The following is a 27,640-nucleotide window of genomic DNA, read 5'->3' as shown; positions in this document are numbered from 1 at the left end:
GCTTGTCCTCACTAGGGGGCGCGCGGTTTGACTTTGAATATGTCCAGAAATGTCATATTACATTTTCATATTAAATCCTAATCCGCATATAATTGATGCAGAATTTTTTTGTAACCCGAAAAATTCTTGAAAAAAAAACAGATTAACTGCCAATAATCATTTTCCATGAAAAACGGGTGTTAGGTCCGCCAAAAAGCTAAAAACAAAACAAAAAATAACCAATATATATTGAAAAAAAAAAGTGAAATTGCAGGTGACGAACCGCAAGTATGCGGGGGTTCACTGTATTTTTATATTTATCTGTCTATGCTAGTGACATATAGGCATAACAATTAAATAACATTCCATTAGATTTGCACGTTACAATAATGTTACTAGTTATGAAACGAAAAGTCATGGCTTTCTGTGAGTATATGCCAGCTTTGTCTTCCAAAGAAGAGACCCGGCCAGATTCACATTGGTTGTCAGTGTGAGTAAATTGAGATGACGTCATCATGTCAGATTTTTGTTTTTGTGGATGTGGTTCAATAAAGGTTGGCAAATTGTCGTCTTTTATTTTTTTTACTTTAAATATGCAATTAATATAAATTATTGGAGAGTATCTAAGCCTGTGCCCAAATGTGCACGCTACTTCACATTTAATGCACTAATAAGGATCACGCCACTTTGTAGGGGTGTCCAAATATTCAAAACATGGTGCGAGAATCAAAGCAATACATTAACTATACACTACAGAATTGTTTTAGTTTTTTTTTTTTTTTTTTTTAAATATGTACGATGAGAAAAATAAAAATTTGAAACATTTTTATTCACATTAAATAGTCAATATATTTATTGGGTTCGTCATGTGAGGTACGGTGGTCACGTGATATGCGAGAAGGATCAAGTAGTTTTGATGACTTTATGCAAACAAGATGCAAATGCCTAAATTATAAATCTCAATTAATGTTGTTTTCAAAAAGGAGGTAGTGTAACAGACAAACACAGCGTTCTCTTGTCGGTGTTCCAGCTTATTGTAGGGGTCTGGTGATTTGGTCTATATTGTCGCTTAAGTGAACCCCCCCCCCCCCCTCCATTTATCTCTGCTAATGCGGATCTTGTGTAAAAAATAGTGAGTATCATTGGGATAAGGGTGGACATTCTTACACAGCCTAAGAATACTGCAGACGTGGCATGGGGGGGCATAGGAGTGCTCAGAGAGTGAGGCCACCACTGCCCTTGTCTGCTATAGTTTTGTCCGCCCCTGTTACCACCGATCCATGGTCTTAAAGAATCATTTGATGTTGTCGGATATATTTAATGATTTTTTTTCTAAAAACACCAGCTTCTCGTGATTAAAAAAAACTGTTTAATGTGAAAAAACATCAAACTTAGTTGGACTTTTTCACTTTTCATAATTAGCTAAATTGGCTTCTTCTTTTTTTTTGCAAAGTTTGCAATGCTATTAAAACACATTGCTTAGCTGGCAAAAAAAAGTTAATAACAGGGCATATGTTTTGTGTGCGAAATATGCATTTCTCTTGTCTCTTTTTGTGTGCATTTAAAAAAAAACATTTATAAGCCAAGGAGTTGAATCAGTACTTCTACTTTTGCCAGGGTAAGCAGGGCCAGTCTATTGCTTAACCAAATGAGTTTGAGTCCGTTTTTGTTTTTTTTGCCACCTTAGATGCACATGGGCATAAGGCAGGCAGACATGAAAGAGACGCACGTCTCGTCAATTGGACTGCACGTGCACGTGGAACCGCCCCCCCCCCCCCCCCCACCCCCCCTCTCGCGAAGCCGCACTAAAAATTTTGCCTTATTTCCCGGAACAGGAGACAAGACCGAGACTTCTCTCCAGCACTTTGCACTTGGCATACCGAAGCGGTGTGTGCTCATGTTTCAATCATGCCTCCGTTACTGTAACCTCTCGTTGTCGGCGCGCGTTTCCCCCCTGCAATCTCTTTTTTCTTATCTCTTTTAATTTAGTTTGTTACGGTTTATTCCCCACAAATGACTTCACCGCTGCTCTTAGGGCATCTGCTCGGGGTTCCCGTGGAAACAATGGATCCCGGTCGGGTGGAGAAAGACACGACTCACACGAAGATTTTTGTCGGCGGGTTGCCGTATCACTCCGACGACGCTTCACTTCTGAAATATTTCCAGACTTTCGGGGACGTCGCCGAAGCGGTAGTGATCACCGACAAACACACGGGCAAGTCCCGAGGATACGGATTCGTAAGTACACTTCTATATCTTTAGTCTTTTGGACTTAACTCTTTTTCGGCGTCTTGATTGTTTATTTTAACTGCCATCAATCATGGCGCCATGCTTATTGAGTGGCAGGTTATTTAAGTGTGCCATCAATAATTTACTCACGTGCCCAAAATCCTTTGATGTTAGCCGAACTGAGCTTCACCAACCTCCATCATGGATGATGAAGGTGATGAAACGTAACAACTTCCCCCAAATTTGGTATGGTTCAAATTTGAATTGATATGACCTCAGGAGCATTATTAGCCTGAACACATACAGGGTTCGACATTAACGGTCGCCCGATGGCACGGGGCCACCACGCGACTGTGTCGGACCACCAGGAGTTCACTCGTTGAAAACTTAAAGGTAGATGCGGTTCTGGCTAGATTTACCCCTGGGCGAACAATCACACACACGCACACACAACGCCACGCCCCCACCGTAAATGGACTTGCTACCAACGCATTATTTCATTAATTGCATATAATCAAAAGTGTTGGAAATAACGGCGTTTGAACTAACGGCATTGGGTAACTCAGTAGTTTTTTCATAAACGGACTAATCTAACTAATTATTCTCCCCATATTTGAAACGCCGTTATTGTATGAGAAATGCGTTGCTTTATTGCGTTTATTTATTAGATTCAAGGCTCGTAAGCTTACAAGACATTGTGCGGTGACTAGCTCTTAAAATGTCAGTTGCGCACAGTTAGAGGCACTGTTGTTGTCGGACCTCGTCACAATAAAAGTGTCTTTGACAGCTGAAATTTAGAGTGACTTTTATTCTGGAGGTGCCACAGGAAGCGTGTCACGACGTGACGGAGTGTCGTCCTTCCTTCTGGACCTTAAGCATATTTTAGCATTTTAGCATTTTAGCAAAGAGTCCACGTCCTCGCCTGGAATTGGTTTAACAACTTTGACAAGAGTGACATTCATCAAAAATAAGTCGAGATTGATGAGAAGCGATTTGTGGACAATCATGGTCCGTCAAGAGCCATTTGCAACTCCACAAGCACAGCGATAAAGATACCGGTTAGTCATAGCGACATGCTCGCCTAGTGTAATTAATAGCGCCAACAATTGTATTTCTCTTATTTCACGAGCGCTAAACATGTGAAAAGTGTTGAAAGAAATATGCTCACACTCATGGAGGCGTTGAAGTGACATTTGTATGTGAATGATGCATGTTAAGCCTAGAGTTGGGCAGTTTTCTGACGTAGATCAATCATTAAACACATCTTTATATGTGTAGAATTATAAACTAAAGATATATCACCATACTCTCATATTTGAAAGTGTACAAAAGTATATGTTTTTCAGAGAGATCAATTGGAAGCTAATGATTCTGACGAGTAAATATAGTAGTAGTTATGGCTATGATTTTGGCCATGATAGCATTAAGCAATGTATATTTTAATAGCATTGGCAATTTCTTTTATCTATTATTGATTATTTTAGCCCGCAACAGTCGTAAAAAATGCCCGGAAAATCCTCGAGGGACTGGCTAGGACTGTCCACAAATTACCTATAGATGACATATGTGCCACAAATCACCATCTATCCAGTATTTATTTTATTTGTATTATTATTCTGATTGCTGTAGTAACTGGCAGTGGTAGAACATACATCACCACTCCAAATTTAATGAATTATTTATTATTATTATTATTGTTATTACTGTTTGATGTGTCATATTATGGAGTGAGGCATTTGTGTGACATAAATACTCACAAAAATAAATGAAAACACTCTGTATAGCTTGGACGTAATTTGAATTCCTTGTATAAAAATATAATAATAATAATAATAATAAATTAAAAAAAACAAATCCAAATTGTGTGATATTAAACTTTTTTTTAAGTAGTGAAAATAGTTACTTTGCCTGGTAACGAGTTACTTTCATTATAAAGTAATTCAATTACTAACTCTTACTTTTTTAAGTAATGAGTAACTATAACTAATTACTTTTTTAAAGTAACGTTCCTAACACTGATAATCATAATACAAAAATGTAACTAGAACAAAGAAAAAACGAAATCAATAAATAAAATAAATAAATAAATACATTGTACATGCTTGACAAATCCCTGAAGAAAGCATAATAATAATAATGATAATAATGATGATGATAATAAGGTAACTATGCAACATAAAACATTATATACTGTATATTCCTGCAGTTAACTATTTATCAACCTGGGTTTTTCACCAAGTTTAGAACTGGCATTAACAGTTTTGTTGTTGTTGATGTGCTGTGTTGTCATCATCTCTTTTCATGAGACCTAAAAAAAACAACAGCATTTTTGTTCACTCATTGACATTGCATCATCAAAGAAAGCAAATCATTTTCAACACCCCAAAAAATAAATAACACACATATGACTGACTCATAGTTGGTTGGATGGATGGATGGACATATGTGAGGCATAATAGTATAGATTTTAAAATATATATATTGAATTGACCAAATTTGGGCATGTGATGTATCGGCCCAAAGTCAGCAATATGCAGGGCCAGTGCTGGTTCTAGCAGGGCCACCACAATTTGGCTCCTGGTAGCCCGATATAGCTTACAAACAGAACTTATGAAATGCTCTTCAAGTGAAGTGAAAAAAAAATGGAGCAACTGAGGTAATGTCCTCGCATGTAGGCAAGGAGAGTCACAGTCGCCACTTTGAGCTGTTTATTTAACAGGGCCAACAGTCAACAGGGCCGGTTGTAAGCAGGCTTATCTGAGGGGGCAGTCAGAAATGTGAAGGGGGGCATCATATGCACACATCATGCGCCAGAACCTTTTTCCCCCTGTGCTTATAGTAACACTGTTTTTTGAATTGGGGTGTAAGCTATGTTTCCAGCCCCAACGTAGAGAAGTGCATTGCACTTAGTCAGGCCTAGGGTTGGGTATCGTTTTATCTTATACCGGTGCCTTCTCGATACTTTTCAAATGGTTCCGGTACTTAAATGGTTCTCAAATCGGTACCTAAACAATACAAAACTGCACATTTTTTGCCAAAAACAATACCCTTTTATTTTCAGGGTTAAATTGAACATAATATTAAAAATAAAGTTGAAAGTAGTCACTGTGGTAACTTGAAAGCCAGAAATAAAAATATTACCATTATGATCAATATAGTTTAAACTCTTCAGGTTACCAGTCGTAGCCCATTAACTGCCCACGATGACAATATTTAACATTGAAATTTAGTCTTCACATTTTGACTAACGGTATTTAAAACACAGCCCGAGGCAGGAGGTATATTCGAGACAGGTAGGTCACCTAGCCAACAATCTTTAGCTAACCTTTCTATGTTGTGTCCCTGTGAACATTTTACATAAAAAAACAACGTTTGTCACACACATGTTGAATGGCAAAGGTGTTTGCTAACAAGTTTGCTCACCAAAGTGAACTAATATGCCAGATTTGCGATTGGCATTAAATTGGAGGCGCATGAAAAAGTTTTACTACACCCGTTGCCTGTTGCACTCCCAAAGTCATACTTCTTCGGTGAAAAATGAATCCAAACATTCATCATGATTTCTACTGCAGCGCGCAGCAAGTCACGCAAGTAGACACCGGTAGAGCAAGGGGGCGCTACAACAATAACAGTTGGCTGCCGAAAAGTTCGTTTTCATCCGCTCTGGTTACTACCGACTTTCGATACCCAACCCGAGTTTGATGCAAAATGTTTGTACTTTTATTTTTGGCTTGATGACAGTTGGCCGGCTGGCGTCTGTGTCTCGCTAAGCCCGGAAATAGCTTAATGCTGGACAGCAAGTATGGTATGTATGCGCTGTGTTTCCCACACCATGTTAATACTTGGGCGGGCCACCCAAGTAAAATGGCCACCACCCAATGAGACTGAGCCAGAAAGCTGATACTAACTATATTGTATTCGTGTCCATTTTTTGGGCGGATATTTCCGCTACATCAGATACATTTGTCAACTTGTAATGTATTAATTTTGCATGTATATTAAAAATGTGATTCCTCAGCTTCTGATTTGAGGGGGCGGTGCCCCCTCTTGCCCCTGCAGTCAAATGCAAAAACTAGGCCTACAGCTCATGGAAAAACGCTCAGATGCAGACTAATTGTGCGGCCTGACGTCATTCACTGGAGCACGCCCCTTAAAGGCCCACATTCAACGCTTGAATGTTACATTACAGTACATACAATTCAAGTGCATGTTTTTAAACTAGTTTTTTTTTAAGTCTTTTGCTTTTTTAATGGTATTTTCTTAAAATGTTAATATATATAGTAGTGTTGTCACGATACAAACATTTTGAGTTTGATACTATACCTGCATAAAATACCTCGATACCGGTACTGAAACAGTACCTCGACAAAACTCTAAAACATTAGCAAAAGCAGCAAAATTTAAACTGACAAAAGAACTTCAAATTATTTGTATTTATTATTAATTCAAAATATTGGGATGTATACGTGTTAATTTATGTATATATTTATGTTTATACTGTATGTGCTTCCACATTGCATGCCATAGTCTTGAAGTAGTGCATTTGACTGCATTTGATGTCATCCGTTTTAAATATTGGCAATACAGTGGCACCCCAATGACTCAATGTAACGCTGCTTGTGTGTGCGTGCATGTCTCTGCTCTTCTCCATTCCGCTCCCAATTAGTCGAATGCGTAATCAATTACTACAAAATGGGAACAAAATAATTCTCACTCCTTATTTTTAAGGGAAGTGTTAAAAATGCGTGTCAACCTGTGTCTGTTGCTCTGTCAGTCGTCTGAATTTTTTCTATTCTTAAGTGTGATTTCCTACTGTGTGCCTGTTCATTGAACGCACCTTAAGTTCACTGCAGGAATGATTGCTGCTTTTTTTTTCTGCTTCTACGCAAAAAAAAAAACATTTGCTCTTGTTACCAAATGTTTCTAAAACAAAAAAATTGAAAACCGCACGTGTTCTTCAAGTGTTTATTGAAAACATGCGTCGGCAATACCAATGCTGTCACGTGGCTCCCATGGAACCTTAATTAGTGCGTCATCCTTCTCAACAAGGAGTGGACAGCCAGCAAGCGCTACACTTAATAAACTTTAATAAGCTTAATTAGCACTTTATGCTTCTCAACGAGGAGTGCACGTCCAGCAAGCGCTTCAGTGCGTGAAGCCATCTTCCTGCGTCCTCTCTCACACACGCTGAAAGAGGCGTGTCGCTTACTTAAGGCGTTTTCCACTTATCGGTAGACAGGCGGCCATGCGTGTATGTGTACCTGCCTTTAAAACAGAGTTGGCGGGCTGTCTCGTATTTAGTACCGGTATTAAGAAAAAAAAAAAAAAAGAAGTTTTTTTTTTAAGTGGCTGATTAATGCAGATTAATGGCATTTCATTTATTTTAATGGAGAAAATTGGCTTGACATACGAGTAAATTGAGTTATGAGCTTAATCGCAGAACAAATTAAATTTGTCAAGGAATTTTTGTAGTCTAGTGTGAAATTAAAGCTGCCTATTTCTGAAAATGTGTCTACAACGAGCTGTTATGCACTTTCTTCTTTGTTACGAAAAATTGCAGCTAATTAACAAATAATAACTTCTCCCACACTAAGTACAGTTCAATAGTATTTAACTTCCAAGTTCAATACATTTGCATGTTACCAATGAGCTAGTAGAAGCAAGAAGCCTGCCGTCGTATGAGACAATTAAAGCCGAGGAGGAAGACACCGGCAAGATCCTGCCGTGCGTTTGTCAATCTCACTCAAACCGGCCTTGTCGTTGACGGATTAGTATGTGGGTCGCGATGAGGGCTGGCACATTAACACATTGAAATAACAAACAAAATCAACAAACAGAAGACTTTAATAGTGAAGCAAAGAAATCGATGCAGGTTACTAAAATTCCAAAAATGATTAAAATACATTACTCTGGAACTGATTTAAAATACCTTAATCAAAGGGATGGGGAAAAATGTCACAAACTACTGCCCGTAGGATTCCCACCCTTGCTCTTCCTCTTTTGTGCAAATTTGGCTTGTTAGTTTCATTTGAACTGCCGGCATTGCAGCGGTGCTTTGTGCGTGCGAGCGAGATTTTTACCTAGCCACGGCCTGCTCATTTCATCCTTTTTGAACTCCAGCAGATCTCAAAGCATCCTGCAACCGTTTGCTGAAAAGTTTCACATTGAGCATCTATTTGTGCTGGTGTGTCTTGACCTTGAGCTCAACACACTCAAAGCTCCCCTTCCCACGCTATCCGCCCGCTCCACAAACTCCCTCCCTCAAGGTAGATTCCAGTTGCTCAAAAAACTCCCACATACTGTAGCAGCCTACGCTAACTTAACATACCGCTCAAGCTCAACTGGAAGCACCTTAATGTACATCTTTCTTCCTCCTCGTGTATTTTTGTAAACCATAGTCTTTTTTTTTTTTTTTATAGAGCAGAGACAAGGACATCAGCTTCCTGCGGGGCCGCCCATCCATGCACAAATGAGAGGGGGGAGGGGGTTTGCGCATGATGCAGGCTGCTTTTGGAGTTGACCCGCGGGATGTTGTGTCAACAGGTAACCATGGTGGATGGCGCGGCCGCAGAGCAGGCATGCAAGGACGCAAACCCCATCATCGACGGCAGGAGGGCCAACGTCAACCTGGCGTACTTGGGAGCCAAGCCGCGCGGCTCACAGTCAAGTGAGTGCGCTTTTACGGACGCTCGCATTTGTAGGCTTCCTTTCTGCCTGCTATTGTATAATCGGATGACAAAACCGACATGTCTGTGCTTTGGGAATCTTCTGGAATTTGTTGTTGGGATGAGTCCGCGAGTAAATCGGTTAACGATTTTCTGCTTATTTACGTGTACTGTGTCAGGAATAAGTAGTCAAGAGGCGGCAACAATTCTTCGTACTATGCATGACAGTAACACGGCAACCAGCGCCGTGAGAAGGCCTACTTCAAAATAAACCTTACCTTAACAAATAATAAATGGAGATCAATGCCTTGACATGCTTTTATTTTGAAATTGTTCCCGGCAGTGTGTCACATGTAATGGCTGACATGACTCATCTTCCAGAAAGTGTTTGTGGCGTTCATGTTACGCTGACGGAATGTATGCCGCCTGTTACAAGCGTTAAGCGATGGCCAGGGTTGGGAAATCCAGGGTTAGAAAGCAAAAACCCTGCCACAGATTGGCTTTAGCCACAACTGGCAGGTAAACAAGCTCACCTTCACCTGTGAGTAGAAGCACCTGTGGCCAAAGCCAGACTATTTCACAGTTTTTACTTTCTGGACTTGGATTCCCCAACCCTGGCAGCGGCGAGCAACGTTAGCCAGTGTCTCCATTCCTACAGAGCAATTTTGACGGCCAGGAGTTCCCCCTGGCCCTAATGGGTTTGGCGAGAAGTTCAGTTCTGGCCCCCAGGGCTCTTACTAACCCCCAATCGATCAGGCTCTTTTCCGCCCTTGAATCGATCAGTGCTAGTTTACTAGTTAACATGGCATGGTAAACTAGTTTAACAGGGGTGAGTTTACGGGATGACGGTTCGGGAGCCGTGGTCTGACTCACTGGGGCGGAGCTCTTGGTTGGGCAAGACGAGACGAGGTGACCCAGTTGCATGGGTTCCTCTTCATGTGACGCCCACACCAGGTGCTTGAGTTCGGGGATATCCCTCGATCCGCTTGGGCTCATGCTCGCCGGCCAGGGAAAGCTCCCGCGCTCGGTGGTCAGTCCGGATGACGAGGGCGATGAGGGAGTCCAGATCGGTGGGCAGGGTCCGACAACACACAAGGAAGGGCAAGCAACCTAAAACGAGATGAGAGTCAGACGTCAAAATAAAACAGGAAATGACCACACTAACGAAAACAAAGACAGACAAACCACACCATGGTGTAACACAGATTACATTTAAGTAAAAAAAAAAGTTGACCAGTTGGTCATTTATTAAGTGGAAATGTGTTGTTGTTTTTTTGTCTTCAATATTTATAATTCTTATTTAACAAAGCAATAAATACAAAATATGTATATATACATATATATATATTCCCCGTGCTTGCGTGGGTTTTCCCAGGTAATCCGGTTTCCTCCCACATTAATTGAAGATTAATTGAACACTCCAAATTGTCCATAAGTGTGATTGTGAGTGTGGATGGTTGTTCGTCTCTGTGTGCCCTGGATTGGCTGGCAACCAGTTCAGGGTGTACCCCGCCCACTGCCCGAAGCCAGCTGGGATAGGCTCCAGTGCCCCCGCGACCCTTGTGAGGGCAAACGGTTAAGAAAATGGATGGATGGATGGATATATATATTAGGGGTGTTAGAAAAAATTGTTCGGCAATATATCGCGATATTACAGCGCGCAATTATCGAATCGAATCAATATGCGGCGATTTTTAAACATCAATTTCTTATGGGAATATTCAACAAAACGTCTTACTTAGATTAACACATTAAGCATGGAAGAATGTTATATTAATGGAACATTAAGCCTTAATATTTGATTTCAGTGCTGTTCAAACATGAAACAGACTGCAACCTGTTTCTTAAATGCAGTGGCTCAGTTATAAGGCTGACTACATTTTCATACAAATCTTACAGTGTACATGTACAAGTTTACTGATTTGTATTTTCTAAATTTGGGGGAGAAAAAAACCGCAAAAATCAATTTATAGGTTCGCATCGAGATTAATCGGTATCGAATCTAATCTTTACCTATGAATCATGATACGAATCGAATCGCCAGGTACTAGGCAATTCACACCCCTTATATATGTATATGTTTATATATAAAACATCGTATTAATTCAAATAGCCCATTATTCAATGGAATTTTCAGTATAATATCTAAATACCAAAATATTCTGCAGCTCTAGTTCTATCATTATTTTTGGCTGCGTATTAATGACAAATGACAAAAAACACAGATTGTCACACCTATCTAGCTCGGTGGGGTGAAATCTGTTGTCCGCAGTTGACCCATCTCCTGAGGGAGCGATGAGCAGCAGAGTGCCGCGCTCGGGAATCATTTGGTTATATAAAGCGCCAATTCCAACCCTTCGTTCTGAGTATCAAGCAGGGAGGCAATGGGTCTCTTTTTAAAAGTCTTTGGTATAACCCGGCCAGGGATTGATCCCATGACCTCCCAGTCTCAGGGCGGACATTCTACCACTAGGCAACTGAGCTGCTTCAAGTGGGATTCGAACACAGATCTCCCATGTGGTGGTCGTGCTTTAACCACTGCCCTACTGTGGACTTTACTCCCAGCTGCATCCATTAAGTACTCCGCCTCGATCTCGCCAAAGTCAGCTGGCATTGGCCCCAACTCACCTGCGATTAGTGAGCATAAGTGCTACAGAAAATGGAAGGTATTATGTTATTGTATGATGAATGTAAAAGAGATGAAGAACTATTGCAGCCAAAAAGTGGCCATTTCTGTTTGCTTTCAGTAGATGTGTTATTGTTAATGTGCCATTCCAAGTGTAACTTAACACAAATAAAAATGTATGTCTGTCAGTTTTCATTTGGTTCTGGAATATAAGAACAGTTTCCTTGAAAAGGAGGCAGTTCTTAAAAAAAAAGATGTGAAGAAAAATCAAGTTAGTGGTATAAAATATTCAGCGCCAGCATTCATCCGGGCTTGTTGTCCGTACGTTTTCCACTCGGGTTCCCGCACAGCTTGCGTGCCGCCGGGCATTTTCAGTGTGAACCAGCAGAGCACATGCTCCGTGTTTTCCAAACAACGTCCTGCTGCACACCAAACCTTGACAGCCCCCTTTGGAGCTTTGCGGCGAAAGACACAGCCAACGACCACCGAGTGTGTGTCCTCATCGGCAAGCCAGCGTTGTGACGCATGCAAACATGCAGCTGATGGGAGACGGCAGTGCTTTGTCTTATTTGTGTGTGAGTGCAGCAAGATGGGGGGGAAAAAATATACGAGCGTGTCTGTTCCCTCTTTGTGCGACCTAAAAGAAGGATTTCTATATAGTGTACATTTGAACAAAAGAGATGGGAAAGTAGCTGAACGAGAGCCACGTGAGAGGGCCAAATGGCTGGAGGAATGAAGGGAAGGATGAATTTCTGCTTCTTACTCAGCCTCAGCTCATTCTTGATGAACCTTGAAGGCAGCGAGGTCACAGACGTTGCATGTCAAGGGACTGGCAGCCAGCCAGCAATATCCGTGTATGCACGCTTGCATTTCAGCAAGCGGGAAGAGAGACGATGGTCCTTGTCTCACCACCAGGATTATAATAGTTTGGGATTTTTCATTGTAGATACTTTTAATTTTGTTTTGACTTTTTTAAAATTCAGTTTTAGTTCGTTTTTAGTCTTTGTTTTAGTTTAGTTTTTATGAGTGTTACTATTAGTTGTTTTTTTTAATACAGGGAGTCCTCAAGTTACAGCGGAATTCCGTTCCTACGCTGGCGATGTAACCCGAAGTCGGATTTCCCCGTTAAAGTCGATATTTACATTAAAAAACATATTTGCGCGACCCGGATTCACATTCATTGGTGACGGATGGCGAAGCGGAGCTAATTCAAGCTTAAACACGGAAATGTGACGCGCCTGATGTCGGGCCGACCGACTGAGGGACGTTCGTTGCTGGAGGTGACAACAACACAACTTGAAATTACTTTAAAATGGCGTGATTACTGTGGGAAATTAACAAATAAGAAGGTGCGACGTACGGGGCACGGGCGCCGTGACGTCGAAACTGTATATGGAGTATTTGTTCAGTGCAAGATTGAGAAAAAAAAGGTCACTTTTGTGTAATAAAGTAAACTATAATTGAAGGTTTCACAACATTTGGCAAAATGTCATCATCGTTATAATGGCATGTGCAATATGCGGAATGACATGCGATAAATTAATACTTTCATATCATGGAATTGTATGCTTTCATCTTGACCAATAAAATGAAGACTTAAATGTGCATCACCATCCAATAAGAAAGCGGGATCCAGTAGCATTATTACTACACCTGCCAGCGCAGAGGATGTGAGATCGAGTCCGGGCTTCGGCCTTCCTGGGTGGAGTTTGCATGTTCTCCCCGTGCCTGTGTGGGTTTTCTCCGGTTTCCTCCCACATTCCAAAGACGTGCATTTCAGGTTAATTGAACACTCCAAATTGTCCCTAGGTGTGATTGTGAGTGTGGATGGTTTTTCGTCTCTGTGTGCGCTGCGATTGGGTGGCTACCCGTTCAGGGTGTACCCCGCCCACTGCCCGAAGCCAGCTGGGATAGGCTCCAGTGCCCCTGCGACCCTTGTGAGGACAAGCGGTTAAGAAAATGGATGGATGGATAGATTGAACCCGTTATTTGCATGAAAATATGTATTTCTCTCATTAGATAATAAAACGGTATTTTCTTTAGGAACACGTTAAATATCGATATCACAATATTCAACATCCGTATCACACGTTTTTCCAATATCTACAATTCTCAAATTGACCTTCCTTCTTTTGTATGGCTGTAAAGCAATACCAAAATAAATACAGTACATTTAAAATGAACCCCGAAAGCTCATATATGATATGACAAAAATGAAGGGCATTTTCGCTATAATTATAGCTAGTTTTATAAACGTAGGGTGTAGTTAGAAAATGCTTTTTCAATTTTATTTCACGTGTTTTCATTACCTATAATAATCTTGACTCACCACTGCCTCTCATTGCTGCAGGTCTCGCTGCTCCAGTCCAGCAAGTCCACCCTGTATGGGATCAAAGGCACTACGGGTAAGGCTGAGATTAATCAATATTTCTCTTTGCCATGTTGACTTCTCTCCTTCTCGTCTATTAAACACACGGACGGAATTGCTTGGTTCTGGATTTCACTCACGGTTGACTTGGGCTTCACTGAGGCAGCAAGACACTTAGTTAAACTTCTGTGTGAGTGAAAATGAAACTGATATGCTCTGTTTACGCTTTCGTAGAGCTTATGGTTGCCTTTAAAAACAAATTGAAACAATGATTACTGCCCCCTGATGGTATGGAGGGTTATTACTTCTCATGCATGGGCAGAAGGTACGGTAGTCGTTGTTGCACTGTATCTGCACGTCGGCCCACCATCGATTTGGCGTGTAACAGCCTTCAGGCTGAACTGAGCGTGTGACAGAAGTTCAGCCTCCACATCCCAAAGAGATTCAATAATGACTCAGTGAAACAAGAAGCATGATTCATTGCTCGAGCAGTTCCAGAAAGCGCAGAGATGCTGCGAGACCATTGCAGTGGCGTCTTGTTGTGTAAGCTGAGAACTGAGGAGTCCAATGATATGATGACTTGACGTTGCTTCGTGTTGCTCTGGTGTTGACATGGTAACTTTGAGGAGGCAATTTTGCATTTTCACTTTTAAAATAACAGCTAAAGGCAATGGGTTTTTTTTGTTGAGTGAAAAAACAGATTTAAATGTTTTTGTGTAATTTAACTCATTTGCTCCCAAAAACGTATAAATACGTTCTATTCTGAATATTTTAAGTGTCCAGAGACGTATTTATATGTTTTTTAATGTTTTTTGTTGTGCTAGCTAAAGCACACAGAATGCTTTGATGCAGCCTCTCGACTGCAAAAAACAGTTGAAAAAAGGTAGTTATTATACAAACGGCCAGCAGGTGGCAGCAGAGCAAAAGAAAGCAACTAAGGCCATGTTGAGGGAAAAAAAGCTCTTTTACTCTTATTTCTAGATAGATTTGTGAATATTGATGAAACTTAGCTATATTCTAATGCTAATGGCTGCAAAACGTAAACAGATAGAAATATACTTTTTTTTCCTGATGAAAGAAGAGTCTCTAATCTTTCTTTTGGTAGGTTTCATGTCTTTATAGCAATAGAACACAATATTCCGTGGGCCTTGCAAAATCAGTCAAAATCCAGTAAAACAGCCGGGAGTGAAGGGGATTGCTTCTGTGAAAATGTCTGGGAGTGAAGGAGTTAAATGCAGAGCTTGTGTTTGTGTTGTGTGCGCTGCCCTGCTTCTCGATGCCAAACGCTCGTCCCGGGGCTACAAAAAAAGTCCATTAAAAACCTCAATTGCTCCGAGCGCTATTAATATTGTAGTCCTTATTTTCTGAATGAGTGATGAGGGAGCTGATGCTGACCCAGATGAATCCATGAATGAGTGATGATGGATCGATTGAAAGTCTCTCACGGCGAAGAAGGACAGTCTCTTCGAAAAGCGACCTTTGTCTGAATCTCAATTGCAGCTTTGACACCTCGCACTGAAAATGAGAGGAAACACTCACATACACACAAACAGGGGCTGACACCTGCAAATTTAAAAAATAATATTTGCGTGTTATGGTTTTGTAATATATAATATATATTATTTTGTGCTATAAAAAATACTGCACAATATAACCCATGTGTTATAGTATTATTGAGTTGAGCCAAAAGTACCTTTCCGAAATCAATCGGCACATTTGCGTTTTTTTATCGTATATGGCACATGCTGTTGTTGCCGTGGGTCTGTTTGTATAGGAAGTGTAACTGTTACCGTTAGGGATACAGGGTGCAAGAAAAAAGCTGCGCAGAGCGGATGGCAGGGGAATTACTGTGCCGCTAGTGTACTCTGATCTTGACTTGATCTGGACTGCTATTTATATAGCGCTTTTTTAGCTCCAGTGCCTAAAGTGCTTTACATAGCCTCACATTCACCCATTCACACACCAGCGGTCGGCTGCTGCCAGGTCCACTGGGAGCAAATCGGGGTTCAGTGCATAGCTCAACGACACCTCGACATGGTCACCAGGGGTGAGGATCGAACCCGCAACCTCACAGGTAGGAGACGACCACTCTACCCGCTACACGAGATCCCGTCTCTCAGCACAAAATTAAATTGTTGAGTGAACTCATTATGGGTGTGTGTTCTTCTCACCAATTAGGAATACTTGTCAGGATGAATAATCACACGGGACCTCCCATGATTAGTTAATTTAGACCAATTTTGTACACTGCATTGCTTGGTTTATGATAACCAGTAATTAATAGGGGTGTGCTAAAAAAATCGATTCTGATAAGAATCGCGATTCTCATTTAGTACAATTCAGAATCCATTTTAAATGTCCCAAAATCAATTTCATTTAAATGATTTTATACTGTCCTGCCCTTGTTTGTGTGTGCCTTTATTGGGAGCGCTGTTTATGTTGTACCCGATTTGGCCACTTAGGGGCAGTGTGGTTCAGCCCGTTCTGATATACTGTTAAGTTGTAGCCACATTAGCGAGTAGAAGGAAAAAATCACAATCAAGTTATTCAAATAAAAGTTGTTTTTTGCAGCATAAGAAGAGCATATATGAGTAATGTTAACATGCTTCTCTGTATACATTCCTGAAGCATTTTGCATGAAAAGCCGTTCGTGTAGCAAGCTAATTGGCATTAGCAAGTCAGACTGGAGTAGATCATGACGATTATTGATGAGCAGAAATCATTGTCAATCAAATAACTTTGAATCAAAGATTGTTTCAAATCGAAAATCGATTCCGAATTGAATCGCAGACCCAAAAATCGGAATCGAATCGTGAGACAGTCAGAGATTCCCACCCCTAGTAATTAACCAGTAGTGATTGATTAAGATCCCAAATAGTGGGCAAATTGTGGATTGTAAATTGTTGTGGTAGAAAATTCAGCAGAGCACTCAGTGCAAGTGCAAAATTAAGTTTGAAGTGATGGAATTAGAAGTGTTGGTGGAAGAGGCCAACAAATTATGAGTTACAGAAAATAAATGTGTCTCGACTGTGATTTTTGGGAAACCGGCAAACACAATAACACAATAAAAGCCACATTTTGTTTGATTGAAGTCATCCCAAGTGTGTGGGAATATCACATATCTGACACCCTACATTAAGGTTGTGTTAAATCAAAACATTTGACAACACACACAAAATACTGTGTGGGAGAGAACAGCACCAATTCAAATTCAGAATTGAAAAGGAGTTTTGTCATATGTGATTTGGCGTGACTCCGTGCTTCAATTCAGTCCTTACATTCTTCAGAAGCTCCAAAATTGCATTGCGGAATATGCTTGTGGATATTCTCATTCGTCCAGGTCATCTCATTCGCAGGGTAGTCAATCCATCGCAACTTGACTGGTCTGGAGTCACAACATTGTGGAATAGACAATATGTCACTATAATAGTTGTCTCTGGCATTTCAAAAATGTCTACATGAAAGGAAAATAATGGTTTTCCCCGTCGCCTCTCCTTCTTCTTCTACTACTACTACAAATCAGCTTACACTAGTGGTGCAACGGATCCTCATTGATCCGCGGTCGGTTCGGATCACGCACCCCAGATTGGATCACGCCTGATTCGCGGATTGGTTGGTGGGAGAAAGAAAAAAACAAAAACAAAGTGTGCATTCACAGTCGATACTATTCCGTCATGACATGTCAAGGAACCTGAAACTTACTCAACATAACACGCTAAGCCTAACTTCAAAAGAAAGTTTACAAAATGCAGTAACACATTGCCGGCAATGCAAATAGCCTTAGCACACTTTCACTTTGAAGTTCGCGCACGTCGTGGCGTGATGGCTAGCTTGACTTCCCTTTTAGACGTTTCTTTGATTGACATAGTAGTTGCGACCAACATCAACCCAACCAAGGCTACTTTGTAATTCACTCTCCATGTTTAAAGGAAGGGAATGTGCCTTAAATTGCACGTTGAGGTATTTTCATTATTTAAAAACAAAAAAAAAAAAGATAAACCGAACTTTGACTTCATTTATTTTAGAAAACGCTTTTGCCCATTAAAAAAGAAAAACATTCAACTCAAAATGTCAAACTTAGCTGTTTAGATTATAGAAATTTAACTATAAGCCATTAATACCTTATTTTACACTAGAATGTTTTCTGCCTCATATTGCACTTAAAAGTTGCGTTCCTAAATCCTAAACGACTATACTAGACATTTTGAATTGATTTTTTTTTTTTTATGGGAAAAGGCGATTTACAAAATAAATAAAGACAAAAAGAAATCCTACACGGCTATCTTAGACATTGGGAATTTTTTTTGTTTTTAATGAAAAAAGCGCTTTACAAAATAAGTGAAGACAAAGTACTATTTATCTTTTTTTTTTTTGCTGATCCGAAAAACGATCCATGACTCAAGTCCGTGATCCCATCCGAACCGTGCCTTTTGTAATCCATTGCATCTGTTTGCATATACAAACAAATTGTGTGCCAGTTTTACCTGTGCAAACTTAGTAGTAAATCAGGCTGATAGTAGTAGGGCCATAAAGTGAGGTTCTGTGACCATCTTCTGGCAATGATGATTTATTTGCGCTTTATGGCCCCTTTAGAAAAGATTTATCCCCCATGTCCCTCCCAAAAATTCCAGCATTTTTTGCTCGAAGGTCAAATTCAAAATGGCATCCGGCGTCATCTAAAAGACCTACAATCATGTATGAAGCCACTTTTCTATACAAGTCAATGACCCTAAGAACTGGTAGGGCCTCCCATGAAAAACTGGTCACTGGCGGGGGGCCCAACAAAGAATGGTTCAGGGCAGGCTAGCAGGGGGGGGGGGGGGCACTGGCTATCTGGCTGTGGGCTAAAACCTACTCCAGAGAACCTCTACTTGTTAGAAAAGTACTAAGAAATAGCCGGACTGACTGAAGAATGACAAACCCGAATACACTAAGGTTACGTTCACACAATTCAGATTTTTTTGTTAAATCCGATCTTTTTATGTACCGGCCAAGCCGCCGAGGCAAGCGACTTTTCTCAGTGTCATATGCAAATTTCGCTGTGCCAACGCACGCTACAGATTGGTGGACTGGTGGACTGGTTTTGCGGACGTGTTAGGAGTTGGATTCATGTGTCTTTCAGCTGTGCGAACGCCCGCGCTCCTGGTTGGTGGACTGTTTTCACGCTTGCTCCTGGTTGGCTGCTGTCTTCGGCTTCCTCCTGCGTCAGTTTTGAATGTGCTGTTGACAAACAACAACAGAAATCCGTCGGACTTATTTATTTTTGTATCTCATGTCGCCAGAGTAGCGAGGTTGGAATTGGTAAAATAAATATTTGGGGGAAATTAGGTGACACTCCTCGACCGAAGTCTGCAGGGCTGAATTTTTCGCCACACGTCAACTTTATGCTTCATGTTTCAAGTGTGATTAAATTAAAGACAAGTAAAAATGTAACACTGTTACTCAAAACTAGGCGTGTTAGAAAAAAATTAATTGGGCAATATATCGCGATATTACAGCGCGCAATTCTCGAATCGATTCGATATGCGGTCGAATCGATTTTTAAACATCGATTTTTATGGGAATATTCAACAAAACGTCTTACTTAGGGTTAGGATTCACACATTAAGCATGGAAGAATGTTATATTAACTCATTCACTGCCATTGACATCTATAAACGTCAAAAATTCATTTGAACTATTTCTATGAGTTTGGGAAAAAAATCCACTTTTGTTAACAAGAGTATGAAAACCTAGACATTTTTTAAATAATCTTTAAAAAAAAAAGAAAATAAAGAAACATTATTAAAAATTTGGTGCGTCAGGCAATTTAACTTTTTAATTGTAATTAATCGCATGACTTAACTCACGATTAATCACAAATTTTATATGTGTTCTAAATGTAAAAAAAAAAATCTAGGTTTTCATACTCTTGTTAACACTAGTGGGAAATACATTTTTAAACTAATTGAAATAGTTCAAATTATTATTTTTTACATCTATAGCTGTCAATGGCAGTGAATGAGTTAATGGAACATTGAGCCTTAATGGGGGGAGCGGGGGCTGTGGGCCAGTGGGGTGCCTGGCGGGCCTGCCGTGCCCCGTTGTGCTGCGTTGGGCTGGGGGCGTGGGCCGTGTTGGGGTGGGGGGCGCTCCTAGCTCCTGGGTTTGCTCTCCCGCCGGTGGCCCCTGCAGGGCCCGGTCTTGGCGCTGCCGTGGCCTGGGGGGCCCTGGGGGGTTGTGCTTGCTCTGTCCTGACCGGGGTTGATGGCTCCCCTCTTTGGTGGAGATTTTCATGCATGCCAGATCCACCATACCAGCATCTACCGAAATTCAAACACAATCTGCTTCCTCCTCTGGTTGTTGAATATTTTAGAAAACTACTCTTTTGGTTCAATAATTGGATTTGAATTGAGAGCACAGGATGACTGCATATGAACTCCATTTAAGATGTTTTCTAACACACAGTATTCTGGGGTTGGTGAAAGATCCTGGTTGGTAACCCGATGGGTGATGTCTGGTCGGTGCTGGATTTCACTTTCCTTTCTTTTCTTTCTTTGATCCTTCCTCAGGTCTCCTAACAACCTCACGACTCTAGCTGGATTCTGAAGTATTCGGTTTAGGTGAACGGTATGGGATTTTTATAGGTTTTAGGTGAATGAATGAGTACACACTCAAACGCACGCACACATGCACACACACACACACGCACATGCACATACTCACGCACATACAAAATAAAACGTTTAAAAATAAAAATAAAAACAGAGCAATGATGATGACATGTCGAATTGGTAAAATTACTGAATGAAAAATAGATTAAAATGGCGTTAGATTTGGAATCCTCGTGGTTGACTTGTATGGAAAAGTGCCTTCATATATTATTCTAGGTCATCCGGATCAAAAGTTATTTTTTATAGATGATGCCAGACGCCATTTTGAATTTGGCCCTCGAGCAAAAAATGCCGTGATTTTTGGGAGTGACATTGGGGCTAAATCTTTTCTAAAGGGGCCATACAGCTCACATTGTTGCCAGAGGATGGTCACAGAACCTCACTTAATGACCCTACTACTGTCAGCAAAGCTTGATTATTTGAGAAAAGTTACAAATGACAATTGTACCGATCACGTACTGTACGCAGGCCGTTGCCTACCATTTAACTCACTTCCCACATTTGTCCCTCAAATGCTTAGTTTTGCTATTGATGAATGAGTGGAGTATCATTTAGCTGTGTAACGTAGCGGAAATGGCTAATGATGCTGCCCCCCCCCCCCCCCCTCTTCCTCTTGCATGGCTTGCAGGCATTTCAATCTAAAGTCGTTAGGACATTCTGTGTCAAGATGATGTGTATTGGACATTTTCTCAATCTGAAGACCAAAATTAATTTGCATGTTGACAGCACGACAGTGTCCAAGTCGAACGTTGGCCCTTCTGTCTCGAACCCTCCCCCAAGCTTTGAGTGTGCGTTTGTCGAAAGAGGATGAGGGGTGTGTGTGTGTGTGTGCGTGTGTGTGTGTGTTTGCCTCTGCCTGACTCACTCCCCTCCCATCCGTCATCTGAACTATTAAAAGCGTGACTGTCTCAAGGCATGAGAAATCTATGATGGCTGATCCTTCACCTCTGAACGTCTCATCCTGCTCGTTTCTCGCCCAAGGTATCCCGATGCTCCCCCCCCCCCCCTGCACCCCCGCCTTTATTCACTTCATCCCACACTTGTTTTGTTCGACAGGGGGAGTATAGAGGAAGTCTGACTGCAAGGGAGTAAATCGCCGTCTGTGGAGGTTATTCTGCTCTCGTGGCTCTGTTAGCGTACACGCATGCAGCTGTGCCAATTAGCCTCCTCCCTTCACACACACAATCACAATACAAGCGCACCCTGTTATACGAATAGTCCTCAAAGCTCCGATTTTCTGCATGTGACTTTGACGTCCTTGCATTTAAAACAAAGAAAGACCGCGTATAAATGCGCGTTTGACAGCCAGCAACGTGGCCCGGGTCGGGGAAAGGCGAGGCGCTGCGTTCTCTCGTACGATGCAAGGCTGTCACATTCAATCAGTCAGGCAGCGGTACGGGGTCGCGAGAATGACACTGCACTTCTGCTCGGGGAGAGTCGTTGCGCGAGCAAGGAGACATGAGATGCCGGGGGTGGGGCGCATCATTAATACAGTTGCTTGGACTTTTTGTTGTCTTTTGTTATTATCCGCATGTTATTGCTTCGTACTTGTAGGCTAAGCAGAACTCACCATTTAGCTTTCTGCTTATATAACCGAAGGTCAGGCAGTGGACGAGCAAAGAGGATGCAGGAGAAGAAGCAGGAGGGTAATTGAGACCCCGGGCGGCAGTTTGTTCAGACATGTTGTAGGTGTGCAGCGCAAGTGGCCACGCTCTCCAGATGCAGAGCCGCCCCACAGGTCCGATACTCTCACTTCTTTCCAGCTCAACACCTCCTGACAACAACACCAGCCGTTAGCCCAAAATGACCTCAAGGTGCTATCGGTGGTGGTGGAACGCAACTTCGCCATTTCTGCCTGCTGCCACTTAAAGGCACTGTGGGAAAATAGAGAGAAGAATAATTTGGAGTGTGACATTTAACATGACACAACATATAGTAATATAACAATAATTTTTTATTGTTTTGATCATTTATAGACCTCGAAGATAAAATGGTCAATTTATGAAGGGGTTTGAAGAACTGCTGTCAGTTATCTCTACTGACTACAATTTCTTTGCTCATAACATTCATGCTGACAATAACATTGGGGGGATACCAAAGTTCTCTCTGCTGTGCTGGATACTTTTAATCTGTCACAACATGTGAGAAGTCCAACAAATGCCCAAGGTCATACTCTTGATTTGGTTATCTCCAGAGGTGGGTAGTAACGAGTTACATTTACTCCGTTCTAGGGGTGTGAATTGCCTCGTACCTGGCGATTTGATTCGTATCGCGATTCATAGGTCACGATTCGATTCGATGCCGATTAATCCCAATACTAATCTATAAATTGACTATTGCGATTTTTTTTTTACTGACATTTATAAAATAATAATCAATAAACTTGTACATGTACACTGTAAGATTTGTATGAAAATGTATTTATTTATCTGAAAATTCAGGCTAACTGAACAGGTTGCAGTCTGTTTCTGTTTGAACAGCACTGAAATAAAATATTAAGGCTTAATGTTCCATTAATATAACATTCTTCCATGCTTAATGTGTAAGACGTTTTGTTGAATATTCCCATTAAAAAATGTATGTTTAAAAATCTATCTGGCCCCATATCAAATCAATTCGAGAATTGCGCGCTGTAATATCGCGATATATTGCGATACACCCCAACTCCGTTACATTTAACTTGAGTAACTTTTTGGGGAAAAAATACTTCTAAGAGTAGTTTTACCACACAATACTTTTTACTTGAGTAGATGTGTGAAGAAGTAATGCTACTTTTACTCCACTATATTTACCCGCCTCCCCATTCATACATTAGATTTACCGTATTTTTGCATAAGCGCTCCGCTTGACTGACTGTGTGGGAGCATTTCCGCGGACACTGGCGATGTGACGTTCACAAACAAATTGAGTCTTTTATTGAGTCTTTTGAACGGCTCTTCAATGTGAGAGCCGTTCAATTAATTGCGAACTTTGTTATTATTTTAATATTTTAATTAGTAATATATATTTTTATTAATATTTTTAGCCTATGATTAACATATGTCTGCACATGTGCTCATAAAATTTGGGGACAATCAGTCACGGTTTTCATTCATAACGCCACCGTACATATCCCCCCCCCCCTTTCTTTCTCCAAGGAAGAATATGAAAAACCTGACTGAGTGATATCTAAATTATGGCAATATACTTGACGACATCATACTCATTTTTTACAGCACAAAATTAGACCAGGAAATAAGTGCAGAATGAACAGGGGTTGCTTGCACACAAATGTGTAATGGCGATGACTGACTGGACAAAAAATGGCCAATAATCACATCTTCCAATAAAAATAAAATAAAAAATAATAATTTAAATTGACTCAAATTTTCGATTAATTCTCATAGCCACATTCTAGTCCATTATACATATGGCCATTTGCTGCAGATGGACAAACAGTCAGACAAACACAGACAAACACATCAAGCATTTGAATCCAGTGTTTGGCACATTTTGCTCTCAAAACTAATTTGTGTTTAGTATATTTAACATATGAGATTGTAGCAGGACTGCATGGATCAGTGGTAGAGTTCTCGTCCCCCAAACCAGTGGTTGTGGGTTCAATACCTGACTCTTCAAGTCACCATGATGAAGTGTCCTTGAACCCGATACTGAGCGCTCAGTTGCTCCTGATGCTGCTCCATCAGAAAAAAAAAATCAGCTCTCATCAAAGCGCTAACTGATGTAAGGTTTAAAACTGACCCGAGAACGGTGTCAGTTCTAGTCTTCAGTGTGACGTTTGATACACTAGATCATAATATACTGTTGAACAGCTTTGGAAAAATGGGCAGGACTGAATGGAACAGTTCTAAAATGGTTCTGATCCTAATTGGAAGAAAGGAGTTTGTGATTTTGCGACCATTGGAAGTTTGTAATCGGACTGAATTGCACATCACTGATGGAGTCCTTCCAAGAGCCACTTTTTAAAAAGAGCAATAGCTCATTCACAGCGCTGAAGTTCGGTTTCTGACCAGAACAAAGAGATCAGAGCACATGAATCCAGGTCTGATGTCTTGACATTTGCTCCCATTCAGCTATCCAGTGGATTTAAAAGTTCTCGCCGAATGCTTTAGGTCCTGAATATCTTAAAGAAATTCGAATAGAATATAAAAACCCAGTAGGGGGCTGTAAGGCCTTGAGACGTGGGTCAGACAGTGTAGTCCAGTGTTCAAAGCAAACATGGTGAAGCATCATTTACATGTTATGCTGCACACGCATGGAATACACTGTCAGAAGATGTCAAGTCAGCCCCAAGTGTGAATGTTTAAAACCATGCACCCCCCGTCCCCCCCCCCCCATGCTTATGATTGAGCTCTTTTGAATAATTTTTGAAGAAATGACATTTTCTTGCACCGTAAGCTCTGGTTTAGAAACTATAGTAAGCTGTCTTACAAAACAAAACTCCCTTCCTCTCTCATCCTGAAAAATGGAATCTATATGCATGACTGCAACATCACAACATTACAATTCACAGTCTATAATGAATCTTTAACGTGTGTTTCGGAATGTGGGAGGAAGCCATAGTAGTGGGAGTACACGAAGAACATGTACTGCACATAGCTGTCCCAAGGGGGTGTCGAACCTGCATCTCCCAACTGTAAGACAGATGTGCTTATTACCACGATTCCATTGTGCTGCTGGATTTGGTCTTGTTTTGTTATAGGCTGTCGCTGACAGAGTCGTTCGACATGTTTACAAAGTGGAAATGTGAGCAATTGGAATTCTGCGGCAGTCAGGCGTGCGTATGTGCGTCGCGCATACGGCCGAAACGGCCCGATTTGTTGTGTGCACACCTGCACACCTGATGTCAGGTGGAGTGTGTTTAAGGGTAAGCAGCAGCACCGCAAAGGTTGCCATAGGTTAATTCTGACCACAGCCACATCCGGTGACGTGCGGTGAGCTCTGGGTTTGGGTAGGCAGGCAGTCGCCAATTGAGACGCACACACCAATTAGAAATGAATCATTAAATGTTGTCACTTTCAAACCTATAGGTAGTGTAGGCTTTCTGAAATGGAATAAAAAAATAAAATAAATAGAAAAAGCCAAACGGTTTCAACTTTCATTTCAGCCTGAGGTAGGCAGTGCCTACCTTGCCTATCTTGACCGCACGTCACCGGTCGTCTTTTTGTCTCATTTTATCACCTGAGCTGAAAATCAAACTTAAGGAATGAATCAGCTGGTGTCTCAACTTTTTCCACATCCATACTGTCCTCCTCCCTCATAGCTCCTCCCCCTTGCTTGTGTTTTTGTTTGTCATCTAAGAAAATTGGGGTACCGTTTGGCGACCCATCAGGCATCCCGTTCTGTCTCCCTCTGTTAGTCATTGTTTTTGTTTTGCTTGTGTGTGTGTGTGTTTTTTTTTTTGTTCTCTATGACATGCTGTTAAGACTTTGGTCGCTCTGTACTCATGACGTGCAATGACAATACATTTGATTCCAGCCGGCCAGCCATTCCATTTATTGTAGTTCTTCATCAGGAACATAACATCTCATAGTAACCTCAAAGCGGGGCACACACATAGAGATTCTTCTATTCTAATCCTGACCAATTTTTTGAAACAGGAGAATACCTTACACGATTTGAAAATACTTGATATGTGTGTTTTGATATGTGCTCAGCCAAACTCTGTGTTGACCACAAATTGAAAGTAAAAAAAATCACTCTTAACACACCCCATACCACGAGGTAATCCTTTTGTTTTTCCGCAATACATATTGAAGTGTCCCTTGTGTTTTTATGTTTTCAATTAATCATCATCCAACCCGTGTCCTTTCAGGCTGGCTCATCCTTACATCTGCCCTCATGCCTTCCTGCAGCCCGGCGTGTTGCTGCAGCAGCCCAGCATGGCCCACCCCCACTTAACTCCCTCCGGATTGGAGCACTATAGCTCGCCGCCACTGCCCTACCTCAACTACAGCTTCTCACCCAGAATGCCAACGCACACTCTCCTCGCCCCCCAGACTCCGCCACCAGCCACCAATTCGCCTTTGGCCATGTTCTCCGTGTTGCCCGCCGTCCCGCCGGCCACGATCTCTGACCTTGTGCGCCAGCGCCACCGCACGCTGTAAGCAGCCCCGGCGACCAATCGGTACAATGTGGCATCCTGTTCTGAGTGTGATGTCATCAAAAAGGGCTTTTTGAAAGCACTGTCTTTTGTATGTTTGTTGTCAAAATGTAAAGGGGCTATCACTTGTATGGCGCTTTAATACGGTCTCCTCATTCCACCTGCAGATGACACATGTTGAGGATCAAACCCACAACCTCTGGTTGGGAGACACCCACTTTATCACCTTAACCATCTCGCCCCATGTTATTCTTACTGTTTCTTCGTTCACCTCAATGTTAATACTTAAGGTTCGAATAATAATAATATTTCTGTCCTCCTACCTCCATTTCAGCGTTTCATTGTTTTAGCCTAGCTGCATATGTTGACGTAATTCCCTGCCTTCAGGTGATCTATCAGTTCTCATGCTAAATCAGGGTGGTCATGACAACACTGAATTTATTGTGTGTTGTATTTTTTTGTATTTGTGTTTTGTGTGTTTTTGCTGCAGCCGAAAGCTTGTTGAGATTTGTTACAGTTAGAGCAAGAAAGTTGTTGCTCTCGGTTGAGTTCCAAAACCGTCGCTACGTGTTGCCGCATTTTGATAATGAAAATGTTATAGTTTATTGTGAAAAGAGAGCACAGCAATGCAATACATGTTTTGTTTTTGGGGTTTTTGCCAGCTGTGCAATCACACTAATTCTCGAGCAAAGCTGAATTGGCATCCCTTGTTCATATGGAACCATGTTTGTTGTTAAAAAAACTAAATAACTGAAGCCATATGTAACCTTTTGTAAGAAAATGCAAAATAAAAGTAATGTTTCCTATTAAGGCTTGGGTGCTGTTTGTTCTTCGTGGTAGTTATTGAGGTCCATATCAGCGCAGAATAAAGATTGCATGATGTTGAGCCTGAGGAAGCATACATGAGTCATTTGAAGACATTTCTTGTAGAGAAATGATTTGAGTGCACGGAGGTAAAGGTCAGAGTCTAAACCAGATGAAACATATGTTGAAAGAAAACATCAGGCATGCAATCAA

General features: G+C 41.3%; 1 protein-coding gene across 1 annotated transcript; it reads left to right on the top strand.

Moving 5' to 3' along the window:
* Nucleotides 1-1,797: 1,797 nt before the first annotated feature.
* On the top strand, nucleotides 1,798-27,433 carry LOC147178404 (RNA-binding protein 38-like). The gene is made up of 5 exons (XM_086067063.1): nucleotides 1,798-1,866; nucleotides 2,015-2,217; nucleotides 8,752-8,875; nucleotides 13,850-13,904; nucleotides 26,336-27,433. The coding sequence occupies exons 2-5, from the start codon at nucleotides 2,044-2,046 to the stop codon at nucleotides 26,625-26,627; spliced, it is 645 nt and encodes a 214-aa protein (XP_085923189.1). The 5' UTR covers nucleotides 1,798-1,866; nucleotides 2,015-2,043; the 3' UTR covers nucleotides 26,628-27,433.
* Nucleotides 27,434-27,640: the final 207 nt, after the last annotated feature.

The sequence above is a fragment of the Leptonotus elevatus genome, chromosome 2 (assembly GCF_054856555.1).
Source record: "Leptonotus elevatus isolate MCC_2025b chromosome 2, RoL_Lele_1.0, whole genome shotgun sequence".
Taxonomy (NCBI): Eukaryota; Metazoa; Chordata; class Actinopteri; order Syngnathiformes; family Syngnathidae; genus Leptonotus; species Leptonotus elevatus.
The sequence above is the reverse complement of the archived record's forward strand: the minus strand, read 5'-3'. Positions and strand labels throughout refer to the sequence as shown.

Excerpts from the sequence above, each read along its gene's own strand:
- LOC147178404 (XM_086067063.1), top strand. The coding sequence starts at position 2,044 with ATGGATCCCGGTCGGGTGGAGAAAGACACGACTCACACGAAGATTTTT. Across the intron at positions 2,218-8,751 it reads AGTCCCGAGGATACGGATTC|GTAACCATGGTGGATGGCGC; the intron begins GTAAGTACACTT and ends TTGTGTCAACAG. Across the intron at positions 13,905-26,335 it reads TGGGATCAAAGGCACTACGG|GCTGGCTCATCCTTACATCT; the intron begins GTAAGGCTGAGA and ends GTGTCCTTTCAG.